At 44.6% G+C, this 19,935-nt stretch overlaps 2 protein-coding genes across 3 annotated transcripts in view; one reads left to right on the top strand and one right to left on the bottom strand.

The window, feature by feature from the left end:
• Positions 1-3,561: 3,561 nt before the first annotated feature.
• HMGB2 (high mobility group box 2) lies at positions 3,562-5,233 on the top strand. The gene is made up of 4 exons (XM_075709228.1): positions 3,562-3,711; positions 3,878-4,023; positions 4,126-4,300; positions 4,772-5,233. Exons 1-4 carry the CDS (start codon positions 3,562-3,564, stop codon positions 4,922-4,924), a joined length of 624 nt encoding a protein of 207 aa, XP_075565343.1. The 3' UTR covers positions 4,925-5,233.
• Positions 5,234-17,339: 12,106 nt separating this feature from the next.
• The window catches only part of GALNT7 (polypeptide N-acetylgalactosaminyltransferase 7), a 73,294-nt gene continuing 70,698 nt past the window's right edge, over positions 17,340-19,935 (bottom strand). For both annotated transcript variants that reach the window (XM_075709510.1, XM_075709509.1), the window contains exon 12: positions 17,340-17,477. In XM_075709510.1, coding sequence (XP_075565625.1) covers positions 17,340-17,477 — 138 coding nt within the window. The remainder of the gene's footprint in view (positions 17,478-19,935) is intronic.

The following is a 19,935-nucleotide window of genomic DNA, read 5'->3' as shown; positions in this document are numbered from 1 at the left end:
AAGTATTTTTTTTTCCATCAACTTGCTATATTAAGAGTAAAAATATGTTAATAATAAAGTTCTAAAAAGCTTTTTTTTTTTTGTTCAAGAACTGACAGAGAATGGATTTGGAAGGGTAAAATGGGAAAAATTTTTCTCTCCTTTCAACTGTTAAAAAACCATTTCTGGTGCCTGTAAGCCATCCTGATAACTTTTCAGTGACAAACTCCCAGAGAGGTCATGACTTGCTGTTTTAGAAGCACTGACGTTGAGAAAACTCTGTTTTCTGAAACCTAGTGGACCACCTCATTGTTCTTTCAACTGCATCGGTGAGGATTCAGAAGTAAAACTGATTTTGATGGAGTTAACCTACACTTTCATATGGCTGTAAACAATGCACAAGGTACCTATGAATTTGTTCTCATTTGAACGGCGTGATATGGAAAGCTCTGGGTGAGTCTGGTGGATGAAGAATGGTTTTACACCAGAGATACTAATGGCTGTACTATGATTCATTCAGTACACACTCGTAAGATTCTACCATCTGTTACAAAGCTACTTTATTAACTAGAAAACACTCCACAAGAAACTGTCATATCATATACAGGTGGTTTACTACAAAGTTAATAAGTAACCCATCTGGCAGCTTAATTCACCAAAAAAATAGTGCTTTCCAACTAATAGATGAAGTAAAAGCATTTTTAAAGCCTGTTTAAAGCAAATCCTTGCAAAGTGGCTAGGCCTTCACACAATTCAGTACCACAGAGCTGAGAACATGAATTTGCTACTGTGGTGTAGCACAGAAGTAGTAGAATGGTTTGCAAGTAATAAATACTGTAAGACAGAATATCCCCTTTGCAAATGTTGATTTTAGAAGATAAGCATAAGCTTTGTTTGTAGGTTAAGCGCTATCAAAAGGAATAGCCACAGAAGTTAGCCAATATAAGAATTTGGATAACTGGCTTCTGACAGGCTTTAACATCTGCAAAGGGAATACAGATCTCCACATCGCTCTGTCAATTTACTTCCCAACTACCCTCTCTTCAAAGAAGGTTTTGCCTAACTTTTTCCAGTATCCATTATGTCTTTTAGGGCTGTGGTTTGAGCAAACACATAAAGCTTAAAATGAAACAGCCATTTACTACTATATTAGTGAACTGTTCTGCATGAACATGTCCTTGTCAGGAAAACAAAAAAAAAAAAGAAGAGCTTGAAGGCCTGGACCTGGTAAGTGCTTCTTACTCAACACTCCTTACACTAAGCAGATCTGGAATGGGGGAGACTCTAAAGGTCAAGACATCTCACACCTTCAACTAGTCAATACCCTCACATAGCTTAAATCTTCTTGCTGCTGTCTTTTACAGTTTTGAGGTTTTTTTGCCATTCAGCTAGGTTAACATGATTAAAATTCTACTGAAGGCATGGCATCTTCAGTAAGCAAAGTTAGAGTCTTGCTTTCCAGCACTGCTATAACTACACCTGAAAAAGCAAGTGTTAGAAACTCCTTAGATTAGCAAGAATACTTATCTGATGTTAACTAGAGAAGCGGATGAAAATAACCAGAGAGGAGAAAACCAACATCAGCAAAACCCGTTATCGTGTACACTAGTGCCAAATCACAGTAAGACAGACTAAATGACTGGACGGAAACTTCGGTTTTATCCCCAAACCAAAAGGGCCAGATTCAGCACCGGTGGTTCCCTTGAAAGCATAAACTGCGAACAACCGGCGTTGCAACTTCGACTGAGTTTTACTGCCAGGCTTTCCACTGCTGCGGCTTTAACGCCACACGAAGAGAGGGGACGCTTTCCCTCCCCAGACTCGGTGCTTTTAGTCCGGCGTGAGAGAGCAAACCCACCCCCCTGCAGCCAGCCACGGGCTCTGCTTTTAAGCCCCGGCAGCCGGAGAGGCGGCGGCAGACGTCCCCTCCGGCAGGCCAGGCCCCTCTCCCCCCGAGGGGTGCTGCAAGCCGGGCCCAGCACCTCGGCGGCACCCCGAGCCCTCCCCTCCCGTTGAAGCCAGCGCAGCGCAGGCCCCGCGGGGCGGGAGCCGGGGGCGGCGCCGCCCCGGCCGTTACCCCGCGGCGGGTCAGGGCGAGGGCAGGGCCGCAGGGCCGCCCGGCCCCACCGCCCCCCCGGCAGCGGGCCCCGCTCGGGCGGCGCGGCCGGAGGCGAAGCCCAGTTTTGCAGCTGGCAGCTGCTGCCCGCCAGGCGCGGGGAGCCGCGGGCCCGCCGCCGCCGCCCCGAGAGGGAGGGAGGGAGGGAGGGAGGGCCGCGCTCGTCGCCGCGGCCTGCCCCTGGCTGCCCCCCCGGGCGGGCGGAAGGCAGCGCCGAGGGCGCCGGCTCCCCCCATCCGAGGAGGCCCCAGAGCCTCCGGCGGCCAGGCCGCAAGCGGGGCAGCCGCCCGCTGCCGTGCCTCCCGAGACCGCCGGCACAGGCTTAGTCCCGAGCCGCGGCTGCGGGCGCTACCCAGAGCCGACCCCGCCCGCCCCAGCGGGCCCCACCGCCACCCGTCCCCTTCCGCAGCTCCGCTGGCTTTGCCCGCCCCACCGCCCTCCTCGCTCCCTTTGTAGTTTTAAACCACGCTACAGCATCCCGCTCTGCCCAATCAAAACGCGCGCAGTCCCTGGCGGCCAATGGCGGGGGCCCCCGCGGTTTTTTAAACCGTCCCTCTCACCCAATCACCGCCCAGCGCTTTTAGTTCCGCCCCCTTCACTATCCTCACCCCAACCGGTTCCAACGAGTATGGGCGCTAACGACCCCCTCGCGCTCGACCTAGCCGTGGAGCTGCTCGGCCACTGACGTCGGCACGGCAACCAGCGAATCCCTGGTGGCCCCGGCCCTAGGGGGCGGGACCGCAGGCAGTTTGAACCGGCGCGGCAGCCAATCCGCTGCGGCGGGGGGCGGGCCCCCGGGAGCCGCGGCTCAAGTTGCTGTGGCGGGTAGGGCTGTGGAAAACAAGAGGCTGTAAGTGCGCCGCCGGGAAACCATTTAGCAGCAGCCGCGGAGGGAGCAGAGCCCCGCGCCGCCGCCGCCCGCTCCACCCAGCCAGGCAAGGCCCCGCGCACCCCCCGCCGGCGGAGGCCGCAGGGCAGCGGCAGGGCGCCGGGAAAGGGGGAGCGGGAAGGAGGGGGCGCCGCCGCCGCCGCTTCTGGGCGCGGAGGGAGCGCGGGGTTGCCGGGGCGGGCGGGCGGCGCGCCCGGGCCCGAGGGGGCGATTCCCCGCCGGGCGGGTGGGGCCGGCCGCGCCGGGAGGGCGGCAGGGCGGCCCCGCCGGGGAGGGCTGGGACGCGGGCGGCGGCGCCGTGCGGGCCGCCCGCCTCGGCCGCCGCGGGGGGCGGGTGGAGGCGCCTGGCGGCGGCGGCGGAACGTGCTGCGGGGCGGGCGGGCGAGGGGCTGCGGCGGGGAGGGGCCGGCGGCCGCGGAGGGCGTGTTTGGGCGGGAAGGCGCCGGCGGGCGAGAGGCGGGAGCGGCCTGAGGCGAGGCGCGGCCCCGCCCGGCCGGGGCTCGCTGCGCTCCGCGGCCCCGCCCTCACGCCGCCTCTCCCCTCCCACCCCTCGCAGGGACCCGCCGCCGACCTCGCCATGGGCAAAGGCGACCCCAACAAGCCGCGGGGCAAGATGTCCTCGTACGCCTACTTCGTGCAGACCTGCCGCGAGGAGCACAAGAAGAAGCACCCGGACTCGTCCGTCAACTTCGCCGAGTTCTCACGGAAGTGCTCGGAGCGGTGGAAGGTGAGCGGGGCCCGGCCCGGCCCTGCCGCGCTGAGCCCGGCCCCCGCCCCTGCTGCGGGCTGCTGGGAAAAAGATCCCTGCTAGCAGCTGCTGCTCGGCCGTTAGTGGGTCACCGGGCGCTTTATCTGACCCAGACTCTTCTCCTTTCCCCTCCGTGTGTCTGCAGACCATGTCCAGCAAGGAAAAAGGAAAGTTCGAAGAAATGGCTAAAGGAGACAAAGCTCGTTATGACAGGGAGATGAAAAACTATGTTCCTCCTAAAGGCGAGAAGAAGGGAAAGAAAAAGGACCCCAATGCTCCTAAAAGACCACCGTGAGTGTTTCTGTGACGGGGGGGGGGGGGGGGGGGGGATGGGAGGGGGGTATTAGTTCCAATAGTCTGACACTTAATTTTAATCACTGTCTCTCATTTTAGATCTGCGTTCTTCCTTTTCTGTTCTGAACACCGTCCAAAAATCAAAAATGATCATCCTGGCTTGTCTATTGGAGATACAGCAAAGAAATTAGGAGAAATGTGGTCTGAACAGTCAGCCAAAGATAAACAGCCATATGAACAGAAGGCTGCAAAACTAAAGGAGAAATATGAAAAGGTAGAGTGAAAGTGATAAAATAATGGTTAAAGCTGTAGAGGTTGCTGTAAATGTGTGGCTTTCATTTTGCACTTAAACTATATACGGTTCATACTTCTAAATGTTTATGTCAGCCTTTGTCAGGCTTCAGACTGCATGGTGTGGGAGGCATCTGCAACCCTTACAGTGAACCTGGATGTGGTTTTTACGCGTCTAGAGATTTTACCAAAAAGATGCTTTACTTCCAGAAAACAGGTCACCTGCTTGGAAAAGTACACAGTCATACTCCAAAGCACTGTGGTCATAAAATTCTTAAAATGGGATAATGCGTTCTCTTGCCAAAAGGCGTAAGCATGAAAGTCCCAAGGTTGAAACCCTGCTTTTGCGCACACACTGTATTTGATCTGCACAGTATAGCATTAAGTTATTGAAGCAGTACAAATTTGTCTTCAGAGTTGCATTGCCAGCAACTAAACAGCATTTTTCTTGCAGGATATTGCAGCGTATCGTGCCAAGAGCAAGAGTGACGCAGGAAAAAAGGGCCCAGGTAGGCCTGCAGGATCTAAGAAGAAAGCAGAACCAGAAGAGGAGGAGGAGGAGGAGGAAGATGAAGAAGAGGAAGAAGAAGATGAGGATGAGGAATAAATGAATGTCCTGCTGTAAAGATTTATGCTCAAAATCCAATATTTTGCTAAGAATGTGAACTCAAGTGCAGCTCATTGTTAGCTTCAGTATAAAAATCTGTACAGAATTGTGTATAGGTAACGTGGTTCTTTGTAGGGAGACCTCTATTTTTAATGTAAGTAGTAGCCGAGGGCTGCTACAGTTTGGTTTAAAAAAAAAAAAAAAAAAGTTGTGGAATGTTTCTGCATATTTAATGGTTTTGTTGAAATTCAGTGACTGATAGCCAGGTGTTTCTTTATAGCTAAGTAAAACAAAGGAGGTAGCTTAATAGCTGATCTTATATTTTGTAGTATATTGCATTGTATTACTTTTTTAACAATTTTGTAATAAAATGTTGTACATGATTACTGTTGTATTCTTGATGTTTCTGAGAAGCTGGGTACTCCCGGAATGCTGAAGCCCTGTGCAGGATCAGGCTTTGCATTGTTCTTGGGCTATTGCTGTTGCTGCAAAACTGGCAAGTCTTGAAGTGTTGACTCCTGTAGTTTATACTGGATTTGAAACTTTTTTTCTTTCCTCTTTAACCGCAATTCTCTCTCCCACATACGCTACCCTTAGTGGTAATTGATGTTTTTCTTACGCAAGCATTTCCTTCTGTCACCTTCTGAGGGAAAAAAGTATCTCTAGTTTTAAGTGCCAAAGTTGCTGATGTTCCTGGATTTGCATCCCCCCCCCAAACTAATGAAGCAGAGGTTTTCAAGTTTTATCTTGGTGTATTAGCTGATAATGAGCGAATCTTAGGAACTTTCTCTCCCTGAGCTCAGGGTCACTGGCCTTTTCCGCTGTCTGTATCAGGGTAGGAAAGTTGGCTATAAGACAGATGGGGCTAGAGGTATGTCTTCCCAGATGTTCCCTACTCCTTCCCTCTCCCCCCGGCCCCAGTATTAGTGGCTTCTCATAAAATACACAGCTTGCAGAACAGCATGAAAAATGTTGGAATGTTATCTCCGCACATGCCAATAAATTGCTGCAGGAAAGAGAGGCGGCATTTGTAAAGAACATGTGCTATGTTCCTGTTTGTGGTGGTAACTGTATTGCCTGTTACACTAGGCCTTGGTTTTTTCAGGTTTTTTCACTTAACCTTTAGTATATTTAAAAGCCTAAATCTAGATATCTAACAATATTTGCAAGTGGGGAGTTGGAGATCCCACAGATAAACTAATAGCTTAAGTTTAATTTGTTGAGATAAATACTAGGCAATACCCTTTGCAAGCCCAGCACTGAAAAAAACATTTAATGTCTAAAGTATTAAGCACTATAAAGGGCAGGCTTCCAGCTTTTTTCTGGTTTTTAAAGTGTCTCCCTATTGTCTATCAACTTCCGAAATAAATTTGCATGCAGTCATTGTACATGTGTAAGACAAAAAAAAATATTTCAGCTCTATAAACATGCCAAATGCCACTGCAGTACGTTAAAGATAACATAGCGCTTTCTGAAACGAGTCTTGACAAAACCACTTTGTGTATTCCTGAAAGTATGGAAATAAGGTAACTGTAAAGGCAATTAAAACATTTTTCTAGTGAAGTAGGCACTAACCTTTGAAGGCCTTAGAAACCTGGAGTTGTTTTTTTCCTCCCTACCCTGCCCCTGAGATACTTAAAGGAGTATCAGAAGGATTAGCTGCTGTCTTACATGTTGGACCTACTGGAGATACTCGGCACAGGCAGGATCCATAGCTCCCTTTTGCAAGCTCAGATTTTGGGAAGCCACAGGCATAAACTGGAAGTGAGAGGCAGTTGTTTTCCATGCAGTACATCCAGCGCTGAAGAACATTTTCTCCTGTAGAGAGTCTGCAATCCTAGAGCACCTTTATCCTTAACTCAAAAATTCTTCCAGCTAGAGGCAATTCGCTGTCATAGCGTGTAGCCGAGACTATGTTTGTCTCATTTGCAGCATATTCTGTTCAGATTTCCCTGTAGAAACCCACTGTCACCTCCCCTCAATTCTCAGACTCCCTCCCTGAACAGACCGGTGATGCTTCAAGAAGTCTTTCTGATTAGATTTAAATAATCTTTTGCAGTGGAGCACTAGCATCAGAGTAAACTGACTAGTTTGATTATTTGAAATGTTTTTTACTGCTGCTCAAGTGCTTTTGAATTGAAATGAAATACAACCCTTCAGGTGTCCTAGAAAGCTGTGCGGGTTACAGAATTTTAAATATTCTGTCAGAATAAGAACATATTTTGAGGTCATTCAGAACAAAGGAGCTCTTCTAATATTTTCCTCAGTGAGGTAAAATGACTTTTGGGTTCAATTCCATTTAGCATTAATTGGCTAATTCAGCTTCAATGCAACTTCTGCACAAATCAGTGCAGAACTGCCTAATGTTGCCACTCCGTTGTCCCACGTCCTAACGATGCTCTATGAAAAGCCACCTGTGGGTTACTTTTGTTTATGATCTCATTTACAAATATATCTTGACTGCTGGAGATCCTCATTGCAAAAACAGTCTATTGCACCGCTCTACTAGCCTGACCCACATCATTACACAGATCATTTTGTGCGCACGCCGTGTCAGCATGAGCTGCAGCAAGCCACGGCAAAGCTCTGCATCAAGCTGATCTATCAACTAAGAACGACGTCAAGACTAAAGATAATTAGTAGGTGTTTTAAGATAATATTTTTGTCCTTACAATAAGAAGGATGTTGAGTATAGATTAAAGGCAAATGGAAAAGAGCATGTGGAAATTACTACTTTCAAATTAAGCTTTAAAAAGTATGGTATGTCACGTCGGGGGGTTCAGATAATGCCCATCTGTGAGCGCTGAAAGAACTAGCACTGGAAAGGACTAGTAAGGGATCAAAGTGCAACAGGAATGTTCAGAAAAGGTAAGGCCACAGAAGAAAAGCTAAATTAGTTTTTCACATCCGTGTTCAATATGGACAATCTTATGAAATTACTCACGGGAAACTTTTCACTGGAGGTGAACTGGGAGGTCTGTCTCATATCAAAACTAAAAGGGATGCCCAAAATGGTTGCAGGCATCAGGGAGACTGCGCACGTTGCATTAGAGGTCCAGCAAAAAGGCATACCACCCAGTAAAGCAGACCAAAAGACTGCCAAAAAAAAAAAAAGACTGAGGTGAATAAAGAGTGGGTATGAGAGAACAACAAGTGTAGCAAAGCAGGCTTTAAAAAGTTGACGCTATTTCTAAACCAGTGTACCAGAAGACACCTATACCCCAACAGGCCAGACACAGCAATGCGTGGCAGGAAAGAATAGCATCAGAGCAACGCGAGAAAACTCACGGATTAATAACAACTTTCAAACACCTCAGAACCAGGAGACCTGCCAAACAGTCCTAGGGACTAAAGATGGTCAAGATATAGTAGCAATGCCTAGAGAAGATTTCAGGAAAAGAAAAGTTTTTTTCAGCCTTGTAGTGGAGCTTCAGGAAGTTTTCATGACAGAACTTTTTAATGGGAGAGGCATGGTGGAGCATCTGTCTCAAATCCAAGTGTAAAAGGTTTTGAAACAAAATGACAGGACAGATGGTATTCATCCAAGAGTTCTAAGGAAATTCAAGGATGAAATGGATGAACTATGAACTGTACTTTATATTTTTCTTCACTTAAAGCTGCCTTAGTGCTAGAGGAATGGAAGGTCACAAATATGACACTAATTTTCAGAAAGCATTCTGTGGAGATATAGGGAACTTCAGACCAGTAATGTCCATATGGCAAGTTGGTAGGAGCCACAGTACAGCTGAGAGTTGCTGGACAAATGGCTAAATAGGACTCGCGGTTTCACAAGAGGAAATCCTGTTCCACAGACCTGTAAATATGCTTCAAAGAGATCAGTGAATTTGAAGGTAAAGGAGATCAGGTAGTTCTGGTCTACTTGAGTGTCTTCTGGTCTACTTCTCATAAAAAAAAAGTCACCATTAAAGGCCTTGCATGAATAAATAGCTGGTTAACAATACAGGAACAAAATAAGAATCAGTCATCAGTTTCACCAGTGGAGGAAAATCACCTCTGAAATCCCACAGGTTATTTTTGGAGATGGGGTTAATGGCTAGTGAAGACTGTTTAATATACACATAAGTGTCTTGGAAAAAAAGTGGTGAATGGTGCTACAAGAAAGATGAGAGCTAACAGCGAAGAACTGCAAAGCCAGCCTCCAGCCTGAAGTGACAGGATAATAAAACCAGCAGGTGAAATACGGCATTAATACAGAGTGTATTAAATGTTAATACGTGCTCCCCCAACACATGCGAAGGGGAAAAAGCAGGCCTAACGTTTATGTCATGGGTAATGAGGGTGGACAATAAACTACATTTCAGGAGATGCTGGAGCCTTAATAGATAATTCTGTGAAGATGTAATAGATGTTTGCTGGAAAAGCAAATAGCGTGTTACGCATTATTAGGTAAAGAGTTAAGAACAAACCAAATATTTAGTATTTCCTTACTGTCTTCCTAAAGGAATATAAAGTTTCCTTTTTCTTAGATCAACTTAGAACAAAGCCTATTTACAAAGTTGTTCTTACTTTTCCCAAGCAAAACCTATGGTCTGAAGAACTGCAAATATACCTCTTTTGGGTTTTGGTTTTTTTTTTTTTTTTTTGTGCGTTTTCGAAAGGAAAAGCTTGATCAGAACAGCTACAGACCTGGGAACTGACTACAGTATATACCTAGAACAATATATACTTAGAACTCAAATAACACAAAAGAAATTGCAAACGCATGTGGAGAGAAAATCAGAAAAAATGGAATAGGAGTTTTATCTTTGATTAGCTAATGATCTATTGAACTGTTTTCATAACTGTCTATTGCAGGCATCTTGTATATAACATCGGTACATAATCTAATACTTGCTGCTCAGTGATGGATTATTTTCTGTGGTGGTGACTGTCACTGATCCTGCTTCACTTGCCTTAACATCCTTAGCATACATTTATTTTCTGTTTGTTTTCTCATTTTGGCTTGTATTTCTTTCCACATCTTGAAATACATTAAGTGTTTTGCCAGCAACCCCTGCATTTCCAAAATTGCTGGGCCTCTCGTATGAGCCGCATCACAGCCCCGTCTGCTTTTCCATGATTCCTTTTGAATCCAGTGTCAAGAATCCCGTAACGGAGCCCAGATGTCGAGCTTGCTGCAGCATTCTCCAATGCACGCAGCCCTTGAGGGATGCATAACTCTGCTGGATGTGCACAAGATTCAGACCTACCCAGTCAAAAAGCTGACCGCCTACACAAATTTCTCTTCATCAGCGCAATTAAGTAATTCTCACAGGCCAGCACCAATTAGTGAGTGAACCTGTACGTTGTTCTGGCTATCCTGATACCCTGAGATCAACTATCCCCCCCTAGCCTCAGTGTTGGAGAAGCTCTTGATGTTCCAGGACTGAGTATGGAGTCAACCACCAGAAAAACCTTTAGCCAGCAAATCCAGTGCTCTACCTGTAAGTTGTATGGCTATTCTCAATGTTTCCTGGCCCAAACATCTATTGGTAAAGTTTGTATCCATAAATCAGTTCTCCAGCAGAGCTCTCTACAACTACGTGAAAGGGGGTTGTAGTGAGGTGGGGGTTGGTCTCTTCTCCCAAGTAGTTAGCAATAGGTCGAGAGAAAATGGCCTCAAGCTGCACCAGGGGAGGTCTAGATTGGATATTAGGAAAAATTTCTTCACAGAAAGGGTAGTCAAGCATTGGAACAGGCTGCCCAGAGAGGTGGTGAAGTCCCCACCCCGGAAGCGTTCAAAAAACGGGTAGAGGTGGCACTTTGGGACATGGTTTAGTGGACATGGTGGTGTTGGGTTGGTGGTTGGACTGATGATCTTAGAGATCCTTTCCAATCTTAATGATTCCTAGTTTTTACTTTCATTAAAAATAATCCAGCCACCAAGCCACGAAACACAAAATTGCTCCTCTACCCTTAATTGGCTTAGTGGTGGACTTGGTAGCGTTAGGTTAATGGTTGGACTGGATGATCTTAAAGGTCTTTTCCAACCTAAATGATTCTATGATTCTATATTTGTGTGGACAAGACCATATGCTTCTAAAGGCCCTTTGAAAAATGTGCTGTGATGATATTATTGTCAGTGCTGCCACCCCGAAGCCAGCTCCTGGCTGGCTGGACCCAGCACTGACCTAGAACTAACTACTCCTTTGGGAATTAAGACCTTTATCAAGCCTTCATAATTCTGCTATATCACACTGATTTGTCTCAGCAGAGGAGTGAACTGCAGAGCAAGTGTGGCTCTTCTGAAACCTTGAAACTTTTTGCATCATCAGATGTGACGGATGACCAAAGTCTGCCTAGATTCAAACTGGTTGGACAAATTCTGGACTATTAAATAGAAAATACCACCTCTAGCTCAGAAAGTGCTTGAGTTGTGTATTGCCAGAAGTAGGGACAGTGTTAGACAGGTATCCTTGCCCTGTCCTTCTGCTCTGCCCTGTGCTTCCTTAACCGTGTTGATACCACTGACCATGGAGGGAGACAGGCTACAGTGCTAGCTGGACTCTTGGTCTGATCTTGCATGTACTTTTTAAGTTCTTATGTTAAGCTCAGTTCTTATCCTAAGTCAAAATATTTTCCAACTTTGTCCACCAGAGACAAAGGGTCCTGATATTTCAGGAGCGTGGACTCCATTCGTCTCATAGTCATCACACGGAAGATACCATAACAGGCAAAAAAAAAAAAAAAAAAAAAGCAGGAGGAGTGGTTCCTATCTCCAACTGGGAATGGCCCAGTTCAACTTTACTTTATTCCCAATAGCTTTAGTATCAGTAGTAGCCAGACTGCACTCTGCTATAGGGTTACAGAATTGTTTTCCTCAGCGACACCCCACACCATCTTACCTTCACTCCCAAATGGCAGGACAGACAGCTTTCCCTTCCGTTGCTGGGTTGCTTAGCTCTGTCCTTAGAGGTTCCTTGGCATCTTCAGGACAGGTAGAACTTCAGGGCATTCCTCAGTACAACTGGAAGAACAGTGTGACCAGAAGCACTTCCAGAGCTTGGTGTGCTTTTTCTCCTGGTCAGCTCTTCCCAAAGCTCCCTTCTTATGATGTTCCCAAGAATCCTCCAGAAGGCCTCTATTTTCATCCAGTTCTACTTTCATTCATTGTTTCTGCTGCCTCAGAAATAAAAATATGAAAATTGCAACTGTAGCTGCCTGGTGGGCAACGGTGATGGCCTTGAGGACTCTGGCAAGAGGGTGTAGCCATCCTGCAGGCTCAGGCTAGCAAGGCATCCATGGCCAGGTAGGGCTCGGCGTCTCCTGAGCATACCTCAGGATGACACAGTGCTTCCCCAGCGGGATGAGATCCATGGCTGTGTGGTAGCACAGCTTGCAGAGGGTGCATTTTCACCTAACAGCCCTTGGAAATGCAGGCACCAGCCTTCATGGCGTTGGCCGTAGCTGTTACCTGCAAGCGCTAATGCTGTAGCTCTGTGGCTGGCCTAACTCAGAGGACATGCACCCACACACAGAAGATCCAGCGGACTTTATACTCAGAGATCCACCACTATTTAATGTCAGGGCTTGTTCAAAGATCCTGGCCTACGCTATTTTCCTGGGGAAATCTTTCCACAAATTTCATGGGAAAAGGCTGTATTTTGATTCCTATTTCCACTCTAGTGCCTTCAAGTGATTCAGACAGCCTATTCCAAGCAGGACTTCCTCATCTGCATTTGAAGACTGTGCTTTTAACAGCTGTCTGGGCATGGTGCCTTCTTGACTGACACACACTGCCACCAGCAGCCCTTCCCAGGCAAATAAAATACCATCTCTCCATTAATTTTCCCTTCCCCTTTCAGGACCCCTGGGACTCTCAGCCATAGGGCTGCTGTTGCCATCACATGCATCTCGGGCATGAAAGTTTGTTTTGTTTTTAATATGGGTTAGTGCTAGACTGCTTCTCCCACCTTTCTGCTCCTTTCTTGTGCAGAAGATGTTATTCTTCCACAAGAAACATCACTGAGTTGCTTGAACTGGCAGCCCATCAGAGGCAGTTCTGCTTTCACACTGAACGATCGCATTCATGAGACCTGCGGGATCCACCTAGCCCTTAGCCCTGCTTTACCTGCGTTCCACTTTGGATGGGGCACAGTTTTTGTCCCTAAAGCAATGGCATTTCTTTTCAGTGAAGTATATGACTGAGAAAAAGAAGGGATCTAACATGCAAACATACCTTTTCATCTTGGTGTTTGAACAGCTGTAAGTCCTCTTTACACACTTTGATCCTGGTCACCTTCGTGGACCTGTTAACTGAAGGAACATGCATTTTTCATCAGTCAGTTAAGATTCATCAGACCGTATGCTATGCTGCTACCTTGCTGCAGAGTCTCCATCCACACTGTTGTTCAGAACAGCCACAGAGTAGTGCAACGTGGTGGAAAACCTAAGGGTTGTGCAGACAGCTTATTTTTTCTTTTATCAGGACCCATGTTACATGGTAATGAAAAATACTTAAACTTTTGTTTCTCAGCGTGAAGAATGGACTATGTTTTTAACATTTAAAAAACAAATGTTACTAACCATTAACTGGGTTACCGAGATGTATAATCCACACAAACATCTCTTCCCACTTTTGCTGTGCTCCAAACTAGTTAATGGAGCTGAGGGCATGACGAGCGAGGCAGCACACACCAGTGCATGCACCTGTGGCAGCAGCATGTGAGGGAAGATGACCAGAGGCTCCCCACAGTGAAAGGAGGTCCAAAGGGAGGCAAAGTCACCTACATTTTTTGATAGCCTATCACTTTTTCTACCAAGCCTCATTCTACACAGAGCGTCCTCCTGTTCAGTGCCAGCCAAGCTACACAACTTCCTATTGCAACACTACAGGAGTTCAGAGGAGGCTTGCAGGGTAAGTGAAGTCAACAACCAGAGGACTAAATGCTGGCAACCGCTTCTGATGTTCCCAGAAAGTAAATATTACTCTGGAAGATAACCACTGATACTTCTCAAGGATTGCTCTCATAAATGTAGCGAGATAAGATTTCAGAACGCAGCAAGACCTAGTATTCCCATGCCTTTTATAGCAAGGAAAAGAACAACTAGAAACAGAAACACTGCTAATTTGTTTTTCCTGAGCTGTTTCTTTTCACCTATTAGAACTGATAGATCAAGCTCACCAGCAGGGAACAAACAATAAATGCTTTTACAAAAAAAACCCCAGTTTGTGTTCAATGGTGTAGATAATTTCTTCTGCTGTTCTGAAATTCCTGTGCCTCTATGAATCTTGCATAATTTGGCCATCTGTAACCTAAAGGAAAAATTGTGCTTGATATACAGCAACATCTAGCAAAGCATCTTTTGCGTTTTTATAGGCAGCTGGTGTGTTTTTTCTTTTCACGTGAAAAGTCTCATAGATCAGAGATAAGCATAAAGTTTTTACATCCCTGGCATAGTGTAATAGATCTCAGGCTTCTTGGTCTAGTTTCAGAGCAGTAAGTTGTCTTGACTGTTGTCTTTAGGGACTGCAATTTGGAGGCAGATGGTATGGAAGAAGCAGACAGTAATAGAGGAGATTGACTGGCATTAGGGAAAGAGAACAAATTGATTCTAGGATGCCATCAATGGGGACAGCATCTTTGGTCCTGCTCAAAGGGTGCTGTTGGTTCTCTTGGTGCTAGGATCTCCAGTAATGAAGAAAGATGTCCCCTCCTTCCTATCACCCCCTGTTTCCATACATAAAAGGGTATTTCCTACATGAACTGGCTGCTGCTGTACCTCCAGGGTTTTGCCAAAGGAGCCTTTTGAAATTTGAATACACAAAAGTGCACTGACAGACATAGCTGGGAAACAAGAATCCCATCTGTAAAAAGTGCTGTAGGTTTCAGCATTTAGGTTTGCTCTTAGGCCAGAACTTGTGAATTCCATGTCCTGATTTAATTGCATACTCTTTTGCTAAGAAACCTTCTCAGGAAAAAAAAAAGTTTGATTGAAACATGTTTGTTGGTGGAAACATACACAGACTAAGATAAGCTATAGAGTCAAAACACTACCAACTAGTCCTGACCTTTGGTTCTACTTTAGAAATCATTCTCAAGCTCATTTTCTATAAGCATATTAAATCTACCTATTTAGATCGGGGCAGGTGATAGAAAAATCCAAATGTGTCCACGTGGCAACTCTCAGTGCGAATTTAATTTTTCACTTCACTAGAAAAAAAAATGAGTTCCCACAGATATGACAAAAGGTACCTAGATAAAAAATAAAATAAACACTTTCAATATTTGCAAGTTTGTAACACTGAAGTTGTCTAGATTTAGAGATATGGGGTTTCTATAAAGGTAATAATCAATTTTTACTCTGTAAAAGTATAGTAAACCCAAGAGTTCAAATATTTTATTTACTTCACCTAAAAAACAAGCAACCCATAAGTAAGATTATACATAGGTTTCCCAGATTTATCCCTAATAAATTTTTTAAAGATTTATACAATTTCTACAGAAACATACAGTGTATCAAAATCTGCATAAATCAAATTTATAAAATATGTAGAAATGCATAGTGATATTCTCATCAACTTACAAAGCAAGAATATGGGAATTATTTTTTTTCCAAGCCTGCTATAGTAGGAAAAGTCATTACAGCAACAGCTTCTTATGATCTCATGTTTTGCAAGGTTTCAGTCTCACATACAGATTCATATTCACATACAGCATCAGCTTTCAATGAATTGCACAAAATACCCATTTAAAACGCACACCCGCACAATTTGTGTGCCACCATTCTTTCTCTTATGCATAGTCATATGATTAAATTAATCTACCCAACACACAAAAATGGAGTCAGTTTTCATACACACAAGGAACGAGTACCGGCACACACCCTTATTTTCCTTTTTTTCCAGTTTCTCCCTCCTTTATTTTCTATTTTTCATAGCTGTGAAAGGACAGATGAGAAGTTTAAAGAAACTAGGAAAGATCCCAAACTAACAGATCAGTGCAGACAGCCCTATGAAGATCAAACTCTGTCACCAAATATGAAACATAACCCTTGTTAACATCAATGGAAGCTGCATGCAATGCCATTCTAGATTTCAGAGAAGTACTTAGTCCTATTTAATAGTGACATGTTATGGGCATAACTGTTACGAAATCAGTACACTGATGTCAACATTTAACAGTCACAAAATCTGGAATAAGGAAGTGAGGATAAGTAATTTCTCCTCCACCTCTCTGTTCATTCAGAGTAAATATTTATACTCCTAGGGGAGTTTGCATAAACTCCTTTCCAGAACATTTTTAGAAACAACTTCTTCGTGTTCTATTCTGTACACTATAGCACCAAGTGGTTGTATTTTGTGTTTGTAATCCCTTAGGAGAAGTTTCCAATGACAAAAGTAAGAAAATTAGTATGAATAAATGAGATTTCAGGATTTCTATTTCTCTTTTCAAATGTAAATCTGGCATCCAAACTAGTTGACAGATGTCGTTGTAAAGAATTACGTAGATGTGTTAAGGAGCTGGATGTGTTTTCCTAATTAGAAGTCTTATTCCACCTCTAAGTGATTTCCATTTAAAATAACAATATACATGAAGCATTGGATTCTTTCTAAGTTTTACATAATTGTGCAGCTTTATTTTATTTCTTTCTTTTAAAATTATTTTTATGTAAGGCATAGTTTAAACAAGCAAGTTAGTGCTTATAAATTCTTAACTGGAATCACAAGGGTGCTTACTTCCATCAAAATGTACCACATTAGTGCTAAACTTGACACTAAACTCTTCCTTGCACCATACACAGCATCCAGTTGAAGTAGAGCAGCCAAACTGGCAACAGAAATTTGTCTTCAGTAACACAATAATTACACGGGGTGGTACGGTTGGTCCCTACCCCTGGTGACAGCTCAAAAAAATCCACTGTATAATTTCCAACAAATGCTTTTCTTGTGAAAGAGAGAAATGAAAGAGGCACTAAATATGTTGAAATTCACCTTCCAAAAAAGCAGCATGACTGTGAGAGAAGGCCACCCTGGCTAATAACCTGTGGCAGTGCTTAGTAAGATGTAAAATTAAATAAAAATATACAACAGGTTGATAATCACCAAGTTCTATGAAAATCTGGTTACTCCAACCTTTTCAAGTGTGTGTAAAAAAACTGCCTTCAGACCCCTGAGTGTAATCCCAAAGAAGACGACAACGCTTTTAACTATGTTCCTATGAAACATAGCTATCAGCACATTAATTTACCAACATCTTAAAACAAAAAGATGTAAACATCTACAGAGTTTAAGGTAAAGCAGTTTTGTAAACATTAACTGCAGATGATAATGTTATTGTAATAGTCACAGTTCGTCTATGTCCTTCATCCAAGCCAGGAGGCTCGCAGCTGTACAAAGTTAATAATTGCAGCAGTGTTCAGGCTATTTTCAGTCCTGTACAAATTAATGTGTCAGTAGGTAGGTTTTGTCTGTCTACACACTAAGGATGTTGTTCATTTCCCATTTTTGCGTTGCTTTACCGGAGTCACACTCTGAAACGAAAACTTGATGGAGGACTTCGGAGCGATCCAAGCACTTCCCTGATGGAATGTGAGCAAATCTGTGCAGATTCTGGAAAACAAAATCATCAGGAACATGTGTTGGTTTTTTTTTTTTTTTTTCCCCCCTAATATTTTCTTCACAACTGTAAGATAGCTATTTACAAAAGCAGGCTTCAGGGTCCCAGAACAGATCAGCTCTATACTCATTTTACTACTTGTTAAACCTAGATTTTAACAGCTTTCATGTTATGAAATGTTTGATATGCGTAGGTCCACTTGAAATGCCCTGCATTTCTCTTAGGCAGCAAACTGCTAAGACAATAAGCAAAACTGTGTCTAAAATGCTTCCAGCCTTTTCATCCATCCTGTAACCAAAACCAAAGATTAACTCTTGAGGACAGCTAACTCACTGAGCAGATGAGAACCGACTTCACTGGGCAGATCCTCCTTTGGCTAACCCTCACATAAAGCAACTGCCCATCACCAGTGTTAACCACACTGGGAACAAAAAAGCAGTAACTTTGCTTCCTGTTTGACTGGTAGAAGGAAGAGAAAAAGGTATGAGAGCGCATCTGGCCTCTGGAGCAACAGGAGGCTGCCTAAGTAACTGCAGACCTACTGTGCCTGGCACATTCAGGCTGACACTCACACGTCTGGCTCCTTCCACGCTGCCAGTGCCGCCGTGCCCGAGACGCACACATTCGCAAAGCGGCCCGTGGCTTCCCTCCTGCCGACCCCGCCTGCCAGAGCAGCCCTGACTCGCCGAGCAGTTGCATCTAGCATAGAATCATAGAATCGTTTAGGTTGGGAAAGACCTTTAGATCATCCAGTCCAACCATTAACCTACACTACCAAGTCTACTCTAAGTCAATCAAGGGTAGACTAGACTAAACCATGTCCCAAAGTGCCACATCTACCCGTTTTTTGAACACTTCCAGGGATGGGGACTCCACCACCTCTCTGGGCAGCCTGTTCCAATTCTTGACCACCCTTTCCGCAAATAAATTTTTCCTAATTTCCAACCTAAACCTCCCCTGGTGCAGCTTAAGCCCATTTCCTCATGGAGAGCAATGGAACAGAAGCAAACCCGCGGCACTGCAGCCAGGCTGGGGCTCTGCAGCCCTGCCCCGTGAGCCCAGCGCCCACGGGAAGACACGCTCCCACCGGCATGGGGACACTCTCCATCACCACGTCACTCCCACATGCGTATGCATGTCCAAATGTTGGTTCAGTTTGATACCTTCTCCTGCCGTGTGGCCAGACATGAGGGTCCTCTACTTGGAGAGGTAAACAGATGCCTGAAGAAAAGCAATGACCACCACCAGTCCTGTTCTGGATGTTTGCTTATGGGCACTGAAGCCCTGCTACTGCTCAGCGCTCAAGCGGCACAGATGTTAGGCTCGCCAAACTGGCACACAAACGTTCATTCCAGAAACAACCAACCAACCGACCAGCTAAAATCTCCTGGCAGCTTTCATTTACACAAGGCTACAACATTTTTTAGCGTTTCATTCCTTACCACCTCCTCATTAGAAGAAACAGTCATACCCTCCGTACTGCACAGCAGTGTGTGCCAAATATCTAGTATCTGCTCGGTTACACACCCTTGGTGGTCCTTTTGCTCTCACCCCCCCTTTTTTTTTTTCTTCTGGAAGCCAGTCAGTGTTTTGTTCTACAGCCCAGACCATGCCTACTAGGCTTCCTTATAACTTGCGGTAATAAGCAAACAATTACACAACTTGGTACCACTGTGGAGGAAATGGATCTTCTTGCATAAAAGAAATGCTTAGAGAAGAGCCAAGTAACATGCTGGGACACACTAGAATGGCTGGAGAGTTAACAAGTCCTATATATTATTCCATTATTAAAGCAGAAGTTAGCAGGCACTGGAACACTGCTTATTATTTTTAAATTTCAGGTTTAAAGAATTTTGTCTGTCTCTATGGCACAAGAAAGCTGGGTGGAAATGGCCTTATGGTGCCTGGTATTTCCTAGCTCTACGCATATCAGAAAAAGTGGGGTGACTTAAAGGATAACAAAACAGATTTCATGGCACTCAACAGTGCCTATATCTTTCAGACACAGTCCAGATAACCAGCTAATGAATTAATAAATATGCAATACACTAGACAGACTGATGAAAAATTGACACAGAATAGTTTCTTAGACACAGAACCAAGTTATGTGTGGCTATATCCAAGGATAACTTAGACTATTCATTCTCATTTTTTAAGAGACAAACAGAAACATAACCTTAGACATTTCTTAAAATAACACTTTCGAAAGTAGAATTAATAGAGGACTTACAGATATAGTGACTAAATAGACTGTAGCAGCCCTCACATGTATATCAGCCAACATTCCAAGTCTTTATTAAAAATTCATAGATTTTGCAATAGCATTATAATGGCACCGCACCCAGAATTCACAACAGAGCATGTTATTAGAGAACGGCTAATGAACAGGAAAAGAAATACGGAAGAAGGCAAAGACAACACAAAAAGGCAAAGAGTAATGCTATGTTTACC

The sequence above is a fragment of the Pelecanus crispus genome, chromosome 4 (genome assembly GCF_030463565.1).
Source record: "Pelecanus crispus isolate bPelCri1 chromosome 4, bPelCri1.pri, whole genome shotgun sequence".
In the NCBI taxonomy this organism is placed as follows: Eukaryota; Metazoa; Chordata; class Aves; order Pelecaniformes; family Pelecanidae; genus Pelecanus; species Pelecanus crispus.
Note: the sequence above shows the minus strand (reverse complement) of the source record. Positions and strands in the feature narration are given on the sequence as shown.